This window comes from Euleptes europaea, chromosome 7 (assembly GCF_029931775.1).
Source record: "Euleptes europaea isolate rEulEur1 chromosome 7, rEulEur1.hap1, whole genome shotgun sequence".
Lineage (NCBI taxonomy): Eukaryota > Metazoa > Chordata > Lepidosauria > Squamata > Sphaerodactylidae > Euleptes > Euleptes europaea.
The window spans coordinates 92,644,636-92,667,148 of record NC_079318.1 but is presented as its reverse complement, the minus strand read 5'-3'; the positions used below and the strand labels follow the sequence as shown (position 1 = coordinate 92,667,148).

The 22,513-nt window shown below is 49.3% G+C and overlaps 1 protein-coding gene across 1 annotated transcript in view; it reads right to left on the bottom strand.

Moving 5' to 3' along the window:
• KCNN3 (potassium calcium-activated channel subfamily N member 3) overlaps positions 1–22,513 on the bottom strand; it is a 138,696-nt gene that overhangs the window by 43,818 nt on the left and 72,365 nt on the right. The window contains exon 4 of the mRNA XM_056853503.1: positions 20,202–20,343. Coding sequence (XP_056709481.1) covers positions 20,202–20,343 — 142 coding nt within the window. The remainder of the gene's footprint in view (positions 1–20,201; positions 20,344–22,513) is intronic.

The window sequence follows — 22,513 nt, the reverse complement described above, 5'->3', positions numbered from 1 at the left end:
TAGGCCAGGGGTCTCAAAACTGCGGCTCCAGAGCCGCATGCGGCTCTTTGGCCCTTTGAGTGCGGCTCTCCGAACTTGGTTCGGAGCCCCTGCTCTTGCGGGCGCTCTGTCTTTCCCCCCATCACCACCGTGGAGAATGGCAGGGTCCCCCTTTCCCCTGCCCTCAATGGTTGGGAGGCTAAAGCCTCCCCTCCCCTCTAGCCGCGCTATTGCTGGGCGGGCGGCTCGGCGGTTCCTGGCCCCCCCGCCCATCAGCTGTTGGGCGGGGTGGGCTTCCTTTGGTAGACCTGGCCTCCGGCTGAGTCCCATTGGGAGGCCAGGTCTACCCACTGGCTTTCTTGGCAGTAGACCTGGACTCCAAGGAGGGGAAAAAGTCCCCCTTCAGAGGCCAGGTCTACCAGTTGGCTTCTATGGGCCTCCGGAGGCCAGGTCTACTGCCAAGAAAGTCAATGGGTAGACCTGGCCTCCCAATCGGACTCAGCCGGAGGCCAGGTCTACCAATAGGCTTTTATGGCGGTAGACCAGGCATCCAGACGAGGACTCCGGACGGGGAGGGGGAAATGGCAGGGACTTACAATTTAATTTTTATCAATAAATAAGATCACTATTAAGTATGATATCAAGTTTTATTCAGTGTACCTATAGTTTAATTAAGACTTAAAACTTTAATTAAAGTTTATTAAGTTAATAAACAGTGTACCTACCTATATAGTTTAAGTTTAAGAAATTTGGCTCTCAAAAGAAATCTCAATCGTTGTACTGTTGATAGTTAGCTCTTTTGACTAATGAGTTTGCCGGCCCCTGGCCTAGGCCATCCAGGTCGGGGCAATTTTCACCTAGGGCAATAAAATGGCTTGGTCTGGCCCCATCTCCATCCTGATGGATACCCTAGTTCTCCGACCAGCATGCCTGTGTGATATGCCTTTGTCTCATTTGCACATTACATTGGAAGTTATTTTTTTCCCCAGTGCGCTCCAAATTGCAATGGCTAAAATATACATTTCAGGCACCACAAGATACTATGCCGACTATACTAGCTGTTATAGGTATAGGATACTAGATGTTATAATAATAAATTGTAAAAGGTATATGATACTAGACGTTTTTAAGCAGAGGCTAGATGGCCATCTGTCAGCAATGCTGATTTTATGAACTTAGGCCTGAGAGGGAGGGCATCTCGGCCATCTTCTGGGCATGGTGTAGGGGTCACTGGAGGTATGTGGGGGAGGTAGTTGTGAATTTCCTGCATTGTGCAGGTATATGACACTAGATTTTATAATAATAAATAAACATCCTCATAAACACAATATAATATTAAATAAGTTTTGTAGTGTATAGATTGTAGGTGATTTGAGTATTGGATGAGGATCTTGAGAGAGCCAGCGTGGTGTAGTGGTTAAGAGCAGTGGTTTGGAGCGGTGGACTCTGATCTGGAGAACCGGGTTCGATTCCCCACTCCTCCACATAAGTGGCGGAAGCTAATCTGGTGAACTGGATTCGTTTCCCCACTCCTCCACACAAAGCCAGCTGGGTGAGCTTGGGCAAGTCACAGCTGTTAGAGCTCTCTCAGCCCCACCTACCTCACAGGGTGTCTGTTGTGGGGAGGGGAAGGGAAGGTGATAGTAAGCCGGTTTGAGTCTCCTTTAAGTGGTAGAGAAAGTCAGCATATAAAAACCAACTCTTCTTCTTTTTCTATTTGATGAGGATCTTGTAAATATGGAGTACTAATCATGTTATTAGGAGTGTATGTTGTACGTGTGTTTTATGCATTTTTTTAAAAAAATAATTCTTAAAAAAAGAATTGCGATGGTTGAGAAGGCTCTCGGTTTTAAACAGTCACCGGAGTCCCGTCGCTTTGGCCAAACAGTGTCCGCGCTGCTCCTGTGGTGCTGTAAAGTGGCAAGATTTCACTCGGCTGGAGCTGCCGTTTGTGTCTCCTTGGCTCTGGGCTCTGCCAGCCGTGTCAAGGAGGAAGCCTTAGGTGCTAAAAGACTCATTTTCTGGATGGCTGGAGAGGAAAAGGTCATTCTGACTCAGGTCTGAAGGGATTTCCTCCAGCAGCTCCGCATGGATTCTCAGAGCCATTGCCGACAGCTGAGATATTTATCCCTGACCGTTGAGATAGTAACCGCGTCCTGCAAGCCTACGAATGTTCACTGCCGGCGCAGAATTTTGCACCAAGTGCCAAAGAGACAGTGTAGTATAGTGGTTAAGACTGGTGATTTGGAGCGGTGGACTCTGATCTGGAGAACCGAGTTTGATTCCCTCCACTCCTCCACATGAGCGGCGGCCGCTAATTTGGAGAACCGGGTTAGTTTCCCCACCCCTACACATGAAGCCAGCTGGGTGGCCTTGGGCTAGTCACAGCTCTCTTAGAGCTCTCTCAGCCCCACCTACCTCACAAGGTGCCTGTTGTAGGGAGAGGAAGGGAAGGCAACGGTAAGCCAGTTTGAGTCTCCTTAAAGGTAGAGAAAATTGGGGTATAAAAACCAACTCTTCTCTCCACAAGATGCTCCGTTTCATTTTCTGTGGTTCATTTTCTTTCACATTTTAAGAATTATTTAAGTACTCCAATAGTTTGCACAAAACCAGACAGATGACAAGTGCCTGCTAGTTATTTGTAAATTGCTGCTGTGACGGTAGCTTTTGTTTTTGTACTAATATTAAATTTAATTTAAAAATTAAAAAAAACACCCAACTCTTTTCTTCTTCTATTTATCCTCACAACAACCCTGTGAGGTCGGTTGAGCTGAGAGTGTATGACTGGGCCAAGGTCACCCAGCCAGCTTCCATGGGAGAGCAGGGATTTGAGCCTGGGGTCTCCCAGATTGTAGTCTGACACTCTGCCCACTACACCACGGTGGCTTTGACGCAAAACAAAACGCACATGCACAGTTTGATCAAATGCAGAATTAGCTGCAGGTCCCTTTAAGAAAAAGGTAGCTGCCCAATAGGATCACCCTAGTGGATTAGCATTCCATTTCAGCCCTAATGATGCCTTTGTAAAGTAGTAAAATCCTTCTTTTAATGGACTCTTTCAGCCTGCATTTCAGGTATTATCAGGGAGGGGGTGGGAATCGTCTATTCAGTTCTTTCTAAGCCATTCATAGAATCACAGAATCCTAGAGTTGGAAGGGGCCACACAGGTTATCTAGGTTCGAACCCCGAGGAGTTGGACCCAGAACTCCTCAATGTACCCGAAACGGCTTTTCAAGCCTGGCCCCTGACGCGAACAGGGAGGTCAGGCTGGGCAGGTTTGGCGTGGCTAACTTCCTCGGCCAGCACCAAATGTTGCCAGGGCCAAAAAGCCTTCATAAATCCCAGCTGACTCATTTGGGATGCACGGCTCGCCGAGAGCTCCCAAAAAGAATCGGAACAGAAGGGAACGCTCGGAGCCAGCCCGAGTGTTTTCCAGAGAGAAAGCACGTGGTGTTTCTGGTGGTGAGAAACTACATGAACAATTGTGAAAGCCCTGCCATCAATTCCCAAGGATGAATCTCCACGGAGTGAATCGCTAATGGTGTTTCTGACACCCTGCTGGCAGGCAGCGAAGGAAAGGGGAGAAAGGGTTTCTTGCGGGGGGGGGGGAGAAGAGCCAAGATTCAGCTGTCAAATACTTCCCCTCTCGAAAAACAGTGATGCATTCCCTGAGAATCCAGGCGAGAGAGCCCGGCAGCTGTGGAGCCTGTGACTTTAGCAGCCGGAACGATCCCAGCTTCTACACCACCTCTGTCCAGTTTAAAGCATCTCGGTGCTAGGAAAGACCTCTGCGGGGTCGACCCTAGAGATTGACCGCTAACAAGACTAGACAATGGGGGACAAGATGAACCAGTGACTGGAGTCTATAGAAAGGCAGCTTTGAGGGGGAGGGGGTTTCTGCGCATAGGAAAGGGTCCCTCACATGGGAGCTGCTGTCCTGAGTATGCCCAGGTTTCTAGTCCTCATGCTGGTAGAGAGAGATCTTTTGGTTGGCTAGATTTGAGTCCGGTAGCATCTTAGAGATCAACAAAATTTTGGGGGTGTAAGCTTTCAAGAGTCCAAAATCCCTTCTCCCTTATTTAGAGAGCTTTGACGCTCAAAGATTGATGACCCGGAAACCATGCTGAGAGTCAACCTGGACCCATGAGGGCTAGAAACCTGGGGGGATTTTTTTTAAAGCTGACCTTCTAAGGAAGTTCAATTTTGGCACAGAGTTATTGCCGACCTTGTGTCTTCTACATGCTTGCCGAACAAGCGACATGGGCCCACGCCAGGACCCATACCACCGCATTCTGGGCCAGTTGTAATTTCTGGAACAAACTTCAAGGACAGCCCTGCATAGAGCGAGTTACAGTAGTCCAGTCTAAAGGTGACCGTTGCTTGGATCGCTGTGACCAGATCAGCAGGGGACAGATATGGGACCAGTTGTTGGGCTTGGCGGAGGTGGAAAAATGCTGTTCTAGCTGTGTTTGCGACCCGGGCCTCCAAAGAAAGGGAGGCATCCAAGAACACACCCAGACTCTCACATGAACACATGAAACTGCCTTAAACTGAATCAGACCCTTGATCCATCGAAGGGAGGGGCCATGGCTCAGTGGTAGAGCGTCTGCTTGGCATGCAGAAGGTCCCAGGTTCAATCCCCGGCATCTCCAGTTCAAGGGACTAGGCAAGTAGGTGATGTGAAAGACCTCTGCCTGAGACCTTGGAGAGCTGCTGCTGGTGTGAGTAGACAATACTGACTTTGATGGACCCAGGGTCTGGTTCAGTATAAGGCAGCTTAATGTGTTCATGTGAAGTCAGTATTATCTACTCAGACTTGCAGTGGCTCTCCAGGGTCTCAGGAAGGGGTCTTTCACATCACCTACGTGCCTAGTCTCTTTAACTGGAGATGCTGGGGATTGAATCTGGGACCTTCTGCATGCTGAGTAGATGCTCTACCACTGAGCCACAGCTCCTCCCTCTCGACGGCAGGGGCTGGTACCAGCTAGAGTGGGGAGCTGGGACCCCTGATCCAAACCACCCCCACCCAGCCGCAGGACCTCCATCTTTGATGGGTTCGATTCCAGGCATCTCTGTTTCAAAATAAGTTGACTTTCTCAGGAAGTTCCATTTTGGCACAGCGTTATCGCCGTCTGTGTGTCTTCCACATGCTTGCCGAACAAGCGGCGCGCACAGGCTGCCAGCTCTGTCCCTGGACCGTTCCCGCTTCCCCCCACAAGCTTCTGGCTCCGCAACGTGTCGCAATCTGGCTTCCGAAGGACAAACCCTGGCTCGGAAGCCCTCTTCCCCAGTTGCGACTCTTCAAGCAACATGTGCCGAGAGGAGCAGTCGCTGCTGTTTGTTTTCCCCGGAAGAAGCCCTGCCAACCCCATTAACTAAGTGAAAAACAGATAAATCAAACCCCCCAAAAAAGCGGGGGGGGGGAGAGAGAGATTAACGCGCAAAGTAGCTCTTATTAATGGAATATGTGGGGAGAGAAGGGCAGGCGGAGGACGGATCCTCCCCAGCCGGCGCTGGGAATCCAGGACACGTGGGATCGCTCCGAAGAGAAGGGAACCAACGTGGAAGAGGTCAGTAAGAGCGCAAAGGACGGTCGCCCTGGGGCGTCATCGGGATAATTTGTGGGCGTTGGAAATGCATGTTCGGAGTTCAAAATCTTTCATGCCGGCTATCACGGTAACCCGAGTCCAGTAAGGTAAGCAGGTAGTCTTAACCATTTTAACCCAGTGTGGTGTCACGGTTAGAGTGTTATACTGGGATCAGGGAGACCCAGGTTTCAATCCCTACTGTGCCACAGAACCTCACTGGGAGACCATGGGCCAGTCACACCCTCTCAGCCTAACCTTCTTCACAGGGTTGTTGTGAGGAGGAGGAGGAGTTGGTTTTTATACCCTGCTTTTCTCTACCTTTCAGGAGTCTCAAAGCGGCTTACAATCACTTTTCCTTCCCCCAACCAAACAACAGGCACCTTGTGAGATGGGTGATGCCGAGAGAGTTCTGAGAGAACTGTGATTAGCTCAAGGTCACCCAGCAGGCTTTATGTGGAGGAGTGGGGAATCGAACCCGCTTCTCCAGAGCAGAGTCCTCCGCTCATGTGGAGGAGCGGGGAATCGAACCCAGTTCTCCAGATTAGAGTCTGTCTCTCATGTGGAGGAGTGGGGAATCGATCCCGGTTCTCCAGATTAAAGTCCGCCGCTCTTAACCACTACGCCACGCTGGAGCGGCAGCTGCTGTTTGTTTTCCTTGGGAGAAGCCCTGCCAACCCATGATCTAAGTGATAAACAGATCTTTGCATTTAGGACAAACCCACCGCATACTTTGCAAAGGCTGCTGAGAATCTCCCACAGCCCTGAGAGACACATCGTCCGCAGCACCTAATATAACAGGCATGCTCCTCTGATACGGGAGAGTACAGGTATGCGTCATGATTAGTATCCATTTTGACTAGTAGCCATTACTTTTGGTCAAATGACCGTAAAATAAACACTGAATTGAATTGAATTGACTAGTAGCCATGGATAGCCCTCTCCTCCATAAGAACATAAGAAAAGCCATGCTGAATCAGACCAAGGCCCATCAAGTCCATCAGTTTGTTCACACAGTGGCCAACCAGGGGCCTCTAGGAAGCCCACAAACAAGACGACTGCAGCAGCATTATCCTGCCTCTGTTCCACAGCACCTAAGATAATAGGCATGCTCCTCTGATCCTGGAGAGAATAGGTATGCATTGTGACTAGTATCCATTTTGACCAGTAGCCATGGATAGCTCTCTCCTCCATGAACACATCCACTCATAAGAACATAAGAAAAGCCCTGCTGGATCAGACCAAGGCCCATCAAGTCCAGCAGTCTGCTCACACAGTGGCCAACCAGGTGCCTCTAGGAAGCCCACAAACAAGACAACTGCAGCAGCGTTATCATTCCTGTGTCCCACAGCACCTAATATATTAGGCATGCTCCTCTGATCCTGGAGAGAATGGGTATGCATCTTGACTAGTATCTATTTTGACCAGTAGCCATAGATGGCCCCCTCCTCCATGAACACGTCCCCTCCCCTCCTAAAGCCTCCCCTCCTAAAGCCTCCCAAACTGATGCAGAGTTCAGCTTTAAGCCGGGACTGCGAGCTGGAAAAGATTCCAATTTTGTTGCTGTTTTTATATCTTTCCTTGGGGGGGGGAGGGGGAAAGGAGAGTCACCCGGCTGCAAACACCATCAGGGACATTTTAAAATGCTGAATAATAAGGACATCTTACACAACTCATCTGCCTCCCAGCTGTTTTGGGACCGAAGAGTTGCCAGTTGTGAATGTGATTTAAAACCTTTCGTTTGCATTGTAGCTTAGGATCAGATGGGGGGGGGTGTTGCGGGGGGGGGAAGGTATTTTTAAAGGCAAAGTCAAGGGAAAAGAGAGCTGAACTCAGCCTTTGGCTTCTCCTTACTGAGGCTCTTGGTATTTTCTCCCATTCCAACATCAGAAGTGAGACAGCTTGGGGGGGGGGAGAGAAAAGCACCTAGACCCGTGTTGGCGAACCTATGGCACGGGTGCCACTTCCGGCACGCGTAGCCCTTTCTGCCGGCACGCACGGTTCCTCCAAGCCGCTGGCCTTTCCGGCTCTGCCCCACCCCGGATGGGGGAGGCTGTAGCCCAGGGGTGGGGAACCTCCGACATCATTGGCGGTGGCCCCCGGACTCTCCCACAGAAGCTGCCGCAATTGCTGCCGCTGGAGCGTGCGCGGCCAGCCAGGCGGGTGGGAGAGCGGGGAACAGAAGCCGAGCGCCCCCACTCGGCATGGCTGGCGGCTTCTCCGGCACCCTCTGGGCCTGTGCGGGCGGAGGGGCATGGCTGGTCGGTGGGTGCGAAGGAGGCACCCTCTGCCCCACCCTGCTCGCCTCTCACAAGCCTGCCACCGCGCCCCACCGAGTGGCAAATCCAAGGCAAAACCTCCCATGCATAAATGGCCTCTTTCTTTTTCTGTCTCCCTCTGTCCTTTTCTTTCTCTCCATTTCTTTCTCCCTTTCTCTCTCTTTTTCTTTCTTTCTCTCCCTCCCTTCCTTCCCTTTCCCCCTCCCTTCCCTTCTTTCCTTCCTTCCTTCTTTCCCTCCAGCGGCTTCTCCAGCACCCTCTGGGTCTGTGCGGGCGGAGGGGCGTGCAGTCCTATTCCACCTTTGAAGTGCCCACAAGCTATCCTCCAAACACCTTTCCATTTGTCTTGATATGTAGAGAGAAAACACTAAGGAACTAGTTGCCAATCTCCAGGTACTAGCTGGAGATCTGCTATTACAGGTGATCTCCAACCAATAGAGATCAGTTCCCCTGGAAAAAATTGCCACTTTGGCAATTGGACTCTATGGCACTGAAGTCCTTCCCCAAACCCTGCCCTCCTCAGGCTCCACCCCAAAAACCTCCCACTCATGGCGAAGAGGAACTTGGCAACCCTAGCCTCTCCCTCTGGGCCCCCTCTGGGGGTGGTATTCAGGTTAAATTGCCGCATTGGCACTCGGCAATAAATAAGTGGGTTTTTGGTTGCAGTTTGGGCACTCGGTCTCTAAAAGGTTCGCCATCACTGACCTAGACTCTCCCTCTTTTATGCCTTATTTGATCCTTAGTATCCTGAGGGATTAGAACTTGTGGAACGGAGCCTTGTTTACTTACGTGAGGGCTCCTTCTGTTCTGGGATCGAAGGCATCTTGCACACTGTGGGTTTTACCATCACGTGCCCAGGGAGGCAAGACTAAAAATTTCACTTCCTGTCTTCCTGGGCGGGAGAACCTCCCAATCCCAGTTTTCGGACTCGCCAAGCTAAAGGAGACAGGTAAGTGCAAGGACCAACAACACTATAGGTACAAGAAACAGGTATTAATAACAGAAGCTGAAAAAACACAAGGAACGATAAGAACCGTTATAAAAAAAACCATTAAGGAGAAATAACTCCTTCTGCGGTACAAAGAAGCTGAAACTGCATATCTGATAGTGTAACTGAATCAGAAAAAATGAATTATCAAACACTGCTAACATCTGGAGGTAAACTACTCTTGGGCGGGCAAGATGCCTTCGATCCCAGAACAGAAGGAGCCCTCACGTAAGTAAACAAGGCTCCGTTCTCGTTCTGGGCTCTACAGGCATCTTGCAGACTGTGGGATCTCCAAGAGCTGATTAGTCTGGGTGGGCTTAGGTATCCTCCACGACGTGTTGCAGAACCCTTCTGCCGAAGGCTGCGTCAGAAGAGGCCATGGAGTCTATTTTATAGTGTCTGGTAAAGGTGGACACTAATGCCCAGGTGGCCGCCCGACAATTTTCCTCCACGGAGGCCTGCCTATCAAAGGCCCTGACAATTTTCCTCCACGGAGGCCTGCCTATCAAAGGCCGTCGAAGTGGCTGCACTCCTTACAGAATGGGCAGTAATGCCAGCTGGCACCTGAATCTTACTGGCCTTGTAGGCTTCAGCGATGCACTGTCTGATGGCGTAACTAATGGCCGACCTAGACATTTTGAGGCCACGGTTTGGGTTATTTATGGAGACAAATAGGGACTCTGAACGCCTAATGGGGGAAGTACGCCTAATGTAAACTTTTAGTGTTCTACAGAGATCCAGTTTGTGCCATTCCCTTTCTTTGCGGTGACTAGGATTAGGGCAAAAGGATGGGAGCTGAATCTCCTGTTTTCGATGGAATATGGAGTTTACTTTGGGAATGAATGTCGGGTCAGGCCGGAGAACAACCTTGTCCCTATGAAAAACACAGAAACCCTTTCCGAACGGATAACGCACCCAATTCGGAAACCCTCCTGGCGGAGGTAACCGCCGTCAGAAAAAACACCTTCATCCTTAGCATTTTTAGAGGTATTTCCCTAATGGGCTCGAAAGGTGACCGAGTCAAAGCTGTCAGCACTACATTTAGTCTCCAGGTAGGGAAACGGTGAATGGGAGGTGGTCTAGTCTGAATTACGCCTTTTAGGAAAGTTTGAATGTGAGGGTGTCTGGAAGGTATGATACTGTCCACTGAGGTGATAACTGTGGAAATGGCCGCCACCTGCCTGCGCAACGTGGCCGCCCTGAGACTCTGCTCTGCGCCCTCATGAAGAAATTCTAAAATTCTGGAGACGTCTGGGATCAAAGGATCAGTCTTCTTACGTCTGCACCAGAGAACAAAGGCCTTCCATGAAAGGTCATAAATTCTCCTAGTAGATGGCTTTCTGGATTCAATCATGGTATTAACAATCCCAATACCATAACCTTGGCTTAGGAGGTTATTCCGCTCAATTTCCAGGCAGTTAAATGAAGCCATTGTGGGTCTGGATGAAAGAGTGGTCCCTGGATCAACTGGTCTGGGACCGGCAGCAGTTCCCACGGTTCCTAAATGGACATCTCCTTGAGACTGGGAAACCATGGTCTCCTTGCCCAGCAGGGGGCTATTAAGATGATCGTAGCTCTCTCTTGTCTGATCTTCCTCATTACCTTTGGTATAATGGGGAATGGTGGGAAGGCATAAAGAAGAAGACCCTTGGGCCATGGAGACATCAGGGCATCCATTCCTTCTGCTTTGAGGTGGTAGTACCTCGTGAAGAAGCGAGGAAGAAGGTGATTCTGCTTGGAGGCGAACAGGTCCACCGATGGCTGGCCGAACCTCTTTGCCACCTGCTGGAAAATGGATCTGTTGAGGGACCATTCCCCCTCGTCTAAGGTCTGATGGCTCAGCCAGTCGGCTTGGAGATTGTGTACTCCCCTGATGTGCTCCGCCGCGGTGGAAACCACGTTGTTTTCTGCCCAGGAAAAAATTAAGGTTGATTCCCTGTGAAGCTTTGATGATTTGGAACCCCCCTGCATGTTTAGATGTGCCTTGGCAGACACATTGTCCGTTTGAACAAGAACATGACGACATGCAAGCAGGTTCTGAAAATGAATCGGGGCTAGGCGTACGGCTCTGAGTTTGAGTACGTTGTTGTGTAGTCGTTTCTCCGTCTTTGACCAGATGCCTTGAGCTATGTGGGATTGGCACGTCGCTCCCCATCCTTCCAGGCTGGCGTCTGTGAACAGTTGGATTTGATTCTCTGTTAAGAAGAAGAGACCCTTGCTGAGGTTCTTGGAGCTGCATCACCACGAGAGGCTGTTCCGGAAGTCTTGATCCCAGGTTATAGACTTGTCTATCTTTCTGGCAATCAGGTGCTGATGAGGTTGTAAGAGGCTCTGTAGCGGTCTCGAGTGGAACCTGGCCCAGGGAACACAACTTAGACAAGACACCATTAAGCCCATGAGTTTCGCCAGGAACATAATTCTCCCTTTGTTGACTCTGATTAGTGTTTGCGCTATGGATTTGATTTTGGAAATCTTGTCCGGAGGCAGAAAGACCAGGTTCTGGCTGGTGTCTAGAATAGCACCTAAGTGTTGTAGTCTTTGTGTTGGGTTTAGTTGGCTCTTTTCTGAATTTATTAAGAAGCCATACTCTGTCAGCAATTGAACTACCCTGTGTGTGTGAGTTATTGATTCCCCTCTGGATCTGGAGCATATTAGAATGTCGTCCAGATAGGGAAAGATTCTGATTCCCTCCTGTCTGAGACGGGCCACGATGGTTACTAGAATCTTTGTGAAGACTCGAGGGACTAACCCCAGGCCGAAGGGGAGGGCCCTGAATTGGAAATGTTGTCCGGCATAACAAAACCTGAGGAACTTTCTGTGAAGAGGGTGAATGGGAACATGCAGATAAGCCTCCCTTAATCTAATGAGGTCATAAAATCACCTATTTGGAGGGCATCTAGGATGGACTTCAGCGTCTCCATCCTGAATGTTCTGTATTTTACCGACCTGTTTAGATGTTTCAGGTCCAGGATGGCCCTCCAATCCCCGTTTCGTTTTGGGACTGTAAAGAAAATTGAGTATGCCCCTTTTCCCAATTCTAGATGAGGGACTGGTTCTATTGTCTGTATGGAAACCAGATGACTTATGGCTGCCAGGGTTCTGGAATGTTTTTCTTGCTTCCCTGATCTTGGGGAAATCAGGAATCTGTCCCTTGGAGTGTTGAAGAATTCTATTAGGTAACCTGAGGACACGACTTGGGCTACCCAAGCGTCTGTGTGGGGTGGAGACCACTTGTGACTGAAGTTGAGTAGCCTCCCCCCAACTATCAATGAGTTGGCATCATTGTTTTGTGTTTTTGGAGAACTTACCTCCCTTGGCATTGAACTGAGTCTGTTGTCCCTGTTGGGGACGAAAACATCTGCCCCCACCCCTTCGAAAGTATCCCGTTGTTATTCCAGCTACCTCTTCGCAGCTCTGGTTTGAAATGGTTGAAGGTATGAAAGGATCTGAAGCTGGGAAAGGAGGAAGGATTTCTTCCATCCTTCCTGTAGGATTTTGGTAAGATTTTCTTTTTGTCTTTGTCCTCGACAAGAATCTTTTCCAGACTTTCCCAAAAGAGTTTTTTCCCTTGAAAAGGGTAGGAAAGAGTAAGGGATTTGGTCTTAAATTCATTCTGCCAGGGTCTTAACCATAGGGCCCTATGGACCGCTATGTTGGAGGATAGACCCCTGGCTGCGAAAGTCATAGAGTCAAGAGAAGCATCTGCCATAAAGGCTGCCGCCTTTAGAAGTCTATTGAGCCCATCAGTGATCCTGCAGTTGTCGCCAGAATATAGCTGGGCTATTTTCCTAATCCACACAATGGAGGCTCTAGCCTTGATGGATGTGGCTGTTGAGGCCTGAATGGCCAGTGCTGAGGAGTCATGGACTTTTTTAGTCGAAACCTCAGCTTTCCTATCCATTGGGTCTCTTATATTTCCCGTCCCATCCTCCGCAGGAAGGTCGGGAGAATGCACTGCCGTGACTAGGACATCAATAATGGGATTTTTAAGGAGATCCATGGCTTGAGGGACCATAGCATACATCTTTTTGATATTGGCTGGGAATTGTCTGTTGGCTAGGGGTTTGTCTAGTTCGGCTTTGACCTGGTTTTCAAAGAATTCCGGAAAGGGAATGGTATGGATCTGAGAAGTAGATCTAGGGAAAAACTCTTTTGCTCCCTTCTTCCTAGATTTCTTGGACTCTGGGGCAGGCTCAGGATCCTCATCCAGGTCAAGAACCACCAGAGCCTTGCTTAAAAGGTTCTGGAAATCCTCAGCCCCAAAAAGGCGAGGCTGTTGCTCTTCTAGTATGACTGGGGAATCTTCCTCAGATTCATACTCCCCGACCTCTCTACTTTCGTTTTCAGAATTGGCCATATTGGAGGAATCATCCTCCTGTGTAGGTCTAAATTGGTTTTGAACAGAGGCCTTTCTGGCTGCCTTGGTCGGCCAAAGGCCTCTAGAGGGTTCCCCTTTACCGTGCTTCTGCTGATCTAAATGGCTCTGGGAGAGAGGATTTACTCCTTGGATCAAGTCCAAGATTTTTAAGGAAAGGAGAAATAGATTCGCTGAAAGCTTGAAGCTTTTGCGACTGTCTATCTAGAACCCCATTAAACAAATCGAAAGCTTCCCTGCGGGACAAAGGGGACTTCGGGTCGCTTAAGCTGACGTTACTTCCAAACTCCAATACTGGACTCTGTGCGAGAGATCTATCCACTCCTTGTAAAGGCTCTCCCGCCTCATTGTGGCGCGCGTCCCTTTTGGCGCCATTTCCAGGCAGGCCGGAGGCACGCGCCCTTTTTTGGAGCACTGGGACTGTCCGGGCCGAGCTCCGCGGGACCGCAAGAGCGGCCATTGGAACTATCTTTACGACTCTGCCCTGTCGAGGTGACGAGGGCTCGGTCGTTGTCTCCCTCGGAGAGGCGCTCCTCTTCCGAAACCTCTCGTTCAGCCGCCATCTTGCTCTTCAGAGCAAAGAAGAAACAAAAGGGGGAGAGGAGCGGGAGGGAGAAAAGTCTTTTTTTAAAAAAAAGCGGGGTGGGTGATAGATAAGAAGACGTAGGTAGAAGAAAGAAGAAGACTAAGAAGAAGAGGAAAAAAATCCTCCAAAAGGTCGTCCTTTGACGGAGCCGAATGGCGAAGCTGCCTCCCTTTACAAAGGCAGGACAGAAACTGGGATTGGGAGGTTCTCCCGCCCAGGAAGACAGGAAGTGAAATTTTTAGTCCTGCCTCCCTGGGCACGTGATGGTAAATCCCACGGTCTGCAAGATGCCTGTAGAGCCCAAAACGAGAAGATACTCCAGGAAGAGCAAATATGGCACACGTAAAAACTACTTTGTACGAGTGGTGCATCTAACCCATGGTTGTCTTCTCTGGCGAGCAGTGGTGTTCTGATAGGGAAAGGCCTTTCCTAGACTTGCCACCTGAGATCTTTCTAACTGGAGATACCGGGGATTGAACCAGAGGACCTACAAGATCCAAAACAGGTGCTCTGCATGCCCACGGCAAAAATGGACACGCCCGATACCATGAGGTTGTCGGCCCCTTTGGCTCAGTATTATCTTGCCTGATGTGCAGGAGCTGTCCGGAATTGAACCTCTGGAAACCTCTGCATGAGTAGGGTTGCCACTGGTGGGAGGTTTTTGGGCGGAGGTAGGGTTGCCAGGTCCCTCTTCGCCACCAGCGGGAGGTTGTGGGGGCGGAGCCTGAGGCGGGTGGGGTTTGGGGAGGGGAGGGACTTCGATGCCATAGAGTCCAATGGCCAAAGCGGCCATTTTCTCCAGGGGAACCGATCTCTATCGGCTGGAGATCAGCTAGTACCTGGAGGTTGGAGAACCAAAACCGCACAGAAACAACATAAGAAATGCTAAATTTTATAAGTGAGTAAAGTGCAAAAGTGACAATAAATATATACAATATAATACAACAAGATACAGGTAAGTAATATATCTCAATCCAGCATGTCAAGGACTTGGAAACCTCTCAAGTCCATTCGGATGTAAGTCCAATAAATCCAGTAGTTATATAGGAAGAATATTTCCTTTATGGGGATCAGTTGTATGTCTTTTCAGACTATATCTCAGTATGCTGGAAATCAAGCAACATTTGCAAAGCCACAATAAAGGATGACAGGACGTGTTGTCTAGATCATAATCAATCACGTTTCGCATATGGCTTCGTCAGCTACATGTATCCAAAAGTATAATTTCAAAACACCTTAGTAGGTAACATCTCCTTAGGGACCACCAACAGTGTCTATTCAGGTCTCCATTAGGACAGAATAAACACTTTACTCACTTATAAAATTAAGCATTTCTTATATTGTTTCTGTGCTGTTTTGGTTCTCCAATACTTTTACAGCACTGAGCCTTCGCTTTTTCCACAGTACCTGGAGGTTGGCAACCCTATGCATGAGGCCTTCAGTTACCAAGCCGAATCTTGCTCTGCATTTTCTACCACGACTGGCGGGGTCTCCCCAGTCCTTCCCCAATAACCGCAGAGATCCCTTAAGAGGAGATGCCAAGGACTGAGCCGTGGCACTTCCAATAAGCTAGGCGAGCAATGAGCAAGCGGTGGCTTGGGGGGGCATCAACAAGGGGCAGACAGCCCACGAGGCTTTGCATTTCCAAACACGCCCGCGGAGCCGGCTTCATCGGGCTTTCGCGCTCCCGACGGTGTTTTCCCAGCTCGAACGGGGCCCTTTTCCTTCACCGCCCCCATCCCACCCCGGCCGCCACATTTCCCATGCAAAAGTACAGGCCCGGCCCTGACCTTCAGCGTCAACATGGCAACCGAGAGGGCGAGGCCTGCCCATGAATTAGAAGCAAATTATTGCACTAGCAATAATCACTAAAAAGTGAAGATAATGTTTAGGGAGAAATGGAGGATTTACAGAATAATTAATTTTTAATGGAAATGGAGGGAGGTGTAGGGGAAGTTAATATATCTTTGATTACATACAAATATCTTTAATAATGGTTCCTATCTGTTTTTATCTTTTACTGTTTATGTCAATTGTTAAACTACATGTTTAATATTTTTGGAAAAATTTAACTCTAAACGGGACCATTTAAAGGATACTCTTTGATCTAATCCCTTATCTACACTTTTCATCAATTTTATATTAGGTATTGATCTAATAATGTTAGATAGGACAAGAATATATTAATTAAAATGGTATTGGGATTAGTTCTGTTAGCAAAAGTTTATACAATCTATTTTTAGATGGAAGAGGGAGAGGGGGGGTCAATTTGTGGTTAATTTAGTAATATTATTTGACTCTTTAGTATTATTATTATTTTTTAACAATGGATAGTTTTATATGTTGATATTTTAAATCAAGAAAATAAAAAAAATATTTTTTTAAAAAGTGAAGATAATGTGGGCCAGTAGAGACAGATGGAAGTGGTGGTGGTGGGGGGGGTAAGGTAACATTAGTGTTGCCAACCTCGGGGGGTGGGGGGGCTAGTGATCTCTCAGAATCACAACCGATCACCAGATAAGCCGTTGTAAAGCTGTAGACTTTTATTCTTCCGTTGTACTGAGTTATGGTTTTAAAGCAACTCCTCCAGCATGGCGCAGTGGTTAAGAGCAGTGGTTTGGAGCAGTGGAGCCTAATCTGGAGAGCCGGGTTCGATTCCCCACTCCTCCACATGAGCGGTGGAGGCTACTCTGGTGAACCGTGTTGGTTTCCCCACTCCTCCACATGAAGCCAGCTGGGTGACCTTGGGCTAGTCACAGCTCTCTCAGCCCCACCTCCCTCCCAGGGTGTCTGTTGTGGGGAGGGGAAGAGAAGGTGATGCTTAGCCTTGGTTTGAGTCTCCCTTAAGTGGTAGAGAAAGTCGGCATATAAAAACCAACTCTTCTTCTCCTCCTCCTCCTCCTCTTCCTCTCCCTCCCCCCCAATTGGGGAGAAAAAGCAGGGTCGAAAACACCTAAACAAAATGGACAGGCACCCTTGCACGGTGGGATCGGCTTCCAGATGAGCGTTCTTTCCCCAAAGAACATTTTGTATTCCGTTCTAATTGTCATTTGGACTGTATTTTGATTCCTGGGAGCTTTTATGGGAGCGAATTTTTGGCTGAATGGGGTGGGGGGTAAACACACAATTAAGAACAAACAGCTCGCTGCAAGCACAGACAAAGGGAGCTTGCCAGGCAGATGCGTTCATCTGGGGAAGGGCCGATCCGATCACAGTCCTCATTTAGGTGTTTCTTGGGCTGGAGAGGGAAAAGACCAAAGATTCTTGGAGGCTAAGCATGAGCCACGGGGGAAGGGGATGGGTTCGACAGCCCCTGACATAAGACCATAAGAGAAGCCATGCTGGATCAGACCAAGGACCATCAAGTCCAGCAGTCTGTTCACAAAGTGGCCAACCAGGTGCCTCTGGGAAGCCCACAAACAAGACGACTGCAGCAGCACCATCCTGCCTGTGCTCCACTGCACCTCATATCATAGGCATGCTCCTCTGATGCTGGAGAGAATAGGGATGTATCATAGAGCATAAGAAAATCCCTGCTGGATCAGACTAAGGCCCATCAAGTCCAGCAGTCTGTTCACACAGTGGCCAACCTGGGACCTCTAGGAAGCTCCCAAACAAGACAGCTGCAGCAGCACCATCCTGCCTGTGTTCCACAGCACCCAAGATAATAGGCATGCTCCTCTGATCCTGGAGAGAATAGGTATGCATCATGACTAGTATCCATTTTGACTAGTAGCCTTGAATACCCCTCTCCTTCATGAACATGTCCACTCCCCTCTTCAAGCTTTCCAAGTTGGCAGCCATCACCACATCCTGGGGCAGGGAGTTCCACAATTGAAGTAACACTTCCTTTTATCTGTTCTGAATTTCTCACCCTCCAGCTTCAGCAGATTACCCTGCGTTCTGGTCTTATGAGAGAGGGAGAAAAGCTTCTCCCTGTCCGCTCTCTCCAAACCATGCATAATTTTATAGACCTCTGTCATGTCTCTCCTCAGCCTCCTTCTTTCCAAGCTAAACAGCCCTAAGCGTATTAACCGCTCCCCATAGGGCACAAGAGTAAAGTTCCAATGTTTGCCAGTTTTCACTTAGTCTATTTTAACATTGTATCACTGCTTAGGGTTTTGTTAGGTATTCTGGGATGGTGCATAAACCTCTGCCATCAATGGGAACCAGCATGGGGCAATGGACAGTGTCCTGGGTTGACTGGTGAGACATGGGTTCAAGGGCCTGCTCAGGCAACGAAGCTCGCCCAATGGTCTCGGGCCAGTGACTTTCTCTCGGCCTAGCCTACCTCACAGGGTCATTGTAAGAATAACAGAACAGGATGTATGCCACGCCCTGAGTTCCTTTGAGGCATTTGAAAAAATGTGATTATCAAGAAAATGTACTCTTATTTATTACATTTATTAATACTGGAACACGGGGGTCATCTGCTGAAGCTGGAGGGTGAGAGATGCAAAACTGATAAAAGGAAGTATTTCTTCACACAATGCAGAGTTAAACTGTGGAACTTCTTGCCCCAGGATGTGGAGATGGCTGCCAGCTTGGAAGGCTTGAAGAGTAGACATGTTCATGGAGGAGAGGGCTATCCGTGGCTACTAGTCAAAAGGTATACTAGTCATGATGCATACCTTTTCTCTCCAGGATCAGAGGAGCATGCCGAATATATTGGGTGCTGTGGTACACAGGCAGGATGGTGCTGCTGCAGTCGTCTTGCTTGTGGGCTTCCTAGAGGCACCTGGTTGGCCAATGTGTGAACAGGCTGCTGGATTTGATGGGCCTCGGTCTGATCCAGCATGGCCTTTCTTATGTTCTTACATTCAGCTTACTGAAAATCTTGGCCTTTTTTTTTTTAAGCAAGCATCTAGTCCTATAAAGATATGCTGAGCGTGTGAGGAAGATGCTGGAAGAAATCTCAGAAGCGACCAGAGTAGCAAGGCAAGTTTCTAGTCCTTATGGATGCAAAGATGTTTCCAAGCAGCAATGTCTGCTGAAATCTTGGTAGCTGCAGAGTGGGTTTTAAAGTGGGTGAAGGTGGGGTTCCAGCATCCTGCCTTTGTATTGGACTCGCGAAACAGAAATGAATTATGCAAAGGAGAAGAACAGATGCAAATGAGTTCAGTCTGCATAATTCATATGTGTCACCAACCAGGGCCGCCTTGGCACAGAATCCCGGTATTTTTTCCCCCTTTTTCCAATCTACACAAAGTCAACATAATTATTACCTCACCAGAAATCTTCAGGGATGGTGCGGGCGACCAATCCAAAGAGTCACCCTGTAACCCACACCCAGTTCTCCTTCTGACCACCCCACAGCATGGTGTAGCGGTTAAGAGTGGTGGTTTGGAGTGGTTGATCTGGAGAGCCGGGTTCGATTCCCCATTCCTCCACATGAGCGGCAGAGGCTAATCTGGTGAACTGGATTTGTTTCCCCACTCCTCCACACAAAGCCAGCTGGGTGACCTTGGGCTAGTCACAGTTCTCTCAGCCCCACCAACCTCACAGGGTGTCTGTTGAGTGGAGGGGAAGGTGATTGTAAACCGGTTTGATTCTTCCTTAAGTGGTAGAGAAAGTCAGCATATAAAAACCAACTCCTCTTCTTCTCCTTCTCATTTTATTTATTTATTTGTTTATTTAAATGTATAGCCTGCCCTCCTTTCCGGCCAGGCTGGGCTCAGGGCGGGAAACAACAATTTAATAATAACAGTATAATAAACCATAAAATCTTCCAATAAAATATTAACACAGCGTAACAGTACTAATAGACGTATATACCAAGATGGTGCTCATTCAGGGCATGGTAGCCGCTGGAGGCTTGGCATAGCGGCTGGTCCCCCACAAAAGTGATAAACGGAAAGGGGGGGTAGGGTGTCCAGCACCAATGATAACCTGCGGCTGCCCTCGGTTACAGGCCTGGTGGAATAATTCTGTCTTACAGGCCCTGCAGAAGTCTCTAAGATCCCGCAGGGACGAGGAGGAGAGTTGGTTTTTATATGCCGACTTTCTCTACCACTTAAGGAAGAATCAAACCGGCTTACAATCACCTTCCCTTCCCCTCCCCACAACAGACACCTTGTGAGGTAGGTGGGGCTGAGAGAGTGTGACTTGCCCAAGGCCACCCAGCTGGCTTCATGTGTAGCAGTGGGGGAATAAATCCAGTTCACCAGATTAGCCTCCGCTGCTCATGTGGAGGAGTGGGGAATCAGACCCGGTTATGTTACTAGGAAGGGAATTCCACCAGGCTGGTGCCAGGGCCAAGAAAGCCCTGGCCCTCGTCGAGGACAGCCGCAAACTCTTAGGGCCGGGGACCACTAACAAGTTGTTATTTGTACAGCGTAACGCTCCTTGGGGGGTGTACCAGGAGAGGGGGTCCCACAGGCACGAGGGTCCCGGACCGTGGAAGGCTTACCATGATGCCCGTGAGCAGACAGACGCCCTTCCCGCAGTAAGTGTGCGGAACCATGTCCCCGTAGCCGATGGACAGGAAGGTGATGGAGATCAGCCACATGGCGCCCAGGAAGTTGCTGGTGACGTCTTGTTGGTCGTGGTACCTGCCGAGGAAGTACAGGCAGCTGTGGTGAAATCAAGCTAGAGCTGGGCACTTTCCCCTGTGGAAGAAGCCCCTTTCTAAAGCTCCGTATGTTTGAGCGGTAGAAAAGATGCACCATCGTACTGTGCTCTCATAATATGCCCTATGAGGAGCGGTTAAAACGCGTAGGGCTGTTTAGCTTGGAAGGAAGGCGGTTAAGGAGAGACATGATAGAGGTCTGTAAAATTATGCATGGAATGGAGAGAGGGGACAGGGAGAAGCTTTTCTCCCTCTTTCATGATACCAGAATGCGGGGTCATCTGCCGAAGCTGGAGGGTGAGATTCACTGCTCCCCCAACGAGCTCGAGGCAGGGAATGTGATTCTCCTTGCCTCTATTTTTTTGATCCTCGCTACAGCCCTGTGAGGTAGGACAGGCTCAGAGAAAATGATTGGACCACAGGGTCATCTGCTAAAGCTGGAGGGTGAGAGATTCAAAGATAAAAGGAAGTATTTTTTCACACAACACATAGTTAAATTGTGGAACTCCCTGCCCCAGGATGTGGTGATGGCTGCCAACTTGCATGGCTTTAAGGGGGGAGTGGACATGTTCATGGAGGAGTGGGCTATTCATGGCTACTAGTCAAAATGGATACTAGTCATGATGCATCCCTATTCTCTATAGTATCGGAGGAGCATGCATATTATATTAGATGCTGTGGAACACAGGCAGGATAATGCGCTGCAGCCGTCTTGTTTGTGGGCTTCCTAGAGGCACCTGGTTGGCCGTTGTGTGAACATTTTGCTGGACTTGATGGACCTTGGTCTGATCCAGCAGGGCTTTTCCTATGTTCTTAATGCTATCGAGGCTAAACTTTAAAAAACAATCATGCTAGGAAAATTGGAAGGCAGCAGGAAAAGAGGAAGACCAACATGAGATGGATCAACTCCGTAAAAAAACCCACGGCCCCCGGTCTGCAAGGATAGGACGTTTTAAAAAGGTAAAAGGTAAAGGTCCCCTGTGCAAGTACCGGGTCATTCCTGACCCATGGGTGATGTCGCATCCCTACATTTACTAGGCAGTCAGTTTTTATGGGGTGGTTTGCCAGTGCCTTCCCCAGTCGTCTTCCCTTTACCCCCAAGCAAGCTGGGTACTCATTTTACCGACCTCGGATGGAAGGCTGAGTCAACCTTGAGCCGGCTACCTGAAACCAACTTCCGTCGGGATTGAGCTCAGGTCGTGAGCAGAGCTTTTGACTGAACTACTGCAGCTTACCACTCTGTGCCACGGGGCACTTTGGAGGACATTAATTCATGGGGCTTCCATGAGTTGGAAGCGCCTTGATGGCACTTAACACCCACACGCTTTTAAAGAGAGAGGTGCCGGGGCTCAGCCCTGGAAAGAAGGGAGGCTGTTTCATTCTACGTGTGTGAAGTGAGGGTGTGGTTGCAGACAGGGAAGGCACAGTGTACGCATGATGTGCAGACGACTCATCCATGCACTGACTCGCTGTGTGGGGCAGGAGAGTAGGTGTGAGTGGGAGGCCCTGCCCTTGCTTCCGCATGATCACCAAAGGTGTGGAGGAAGACAACTGTGTGGACAACTCGGTGGTTGTGCAGGGGTGCAGCCTGCACAGTCGTGCCCAGTTGCCAGCCCCACACCATGAGTCAACACCTGGAGGGGTCATCTGCACAGGGCTCCTGAATCAGACCCTTGGTCCATCAAGGTCAGTCCCGTTCACTCCTTTTAATTGACCATGCTGGGGATTGAACCTGGGACCTTCTGAATGCAGAGCAGGTGCTTTGCCACTGAGCCCCGGCCCCTACTCTGACTGGGAGAAGTTCTCCTGATCTTTTTAACTGGCCATGCTGGGGATTGAACCTGGGGCCTTCTGCATGCAAAGCACATGCTCTGCCACTGAGCCACGGCCCCTCTCCATGGCTCTCCAGGGTCTCAGGTAGAGGACTTTCACATTACCTACATGCCTACTCTCTTTAACTGGAGATGCCGGGGATTGAACCGGGGACCTTCTGCATGCCAAGCAGGTTCTTTGCCACTGAGCAACAGTCCCTCCCTCCTTTGCACACGCTCCAAAGTTGCTTTTCTTCATTACTGCCACGTCTGCCTCTCCAGCATCTCGGGAAATCTTTCCAACCCGGCTACTCACGATCCTTTGAAACTAGAGATGCCAAC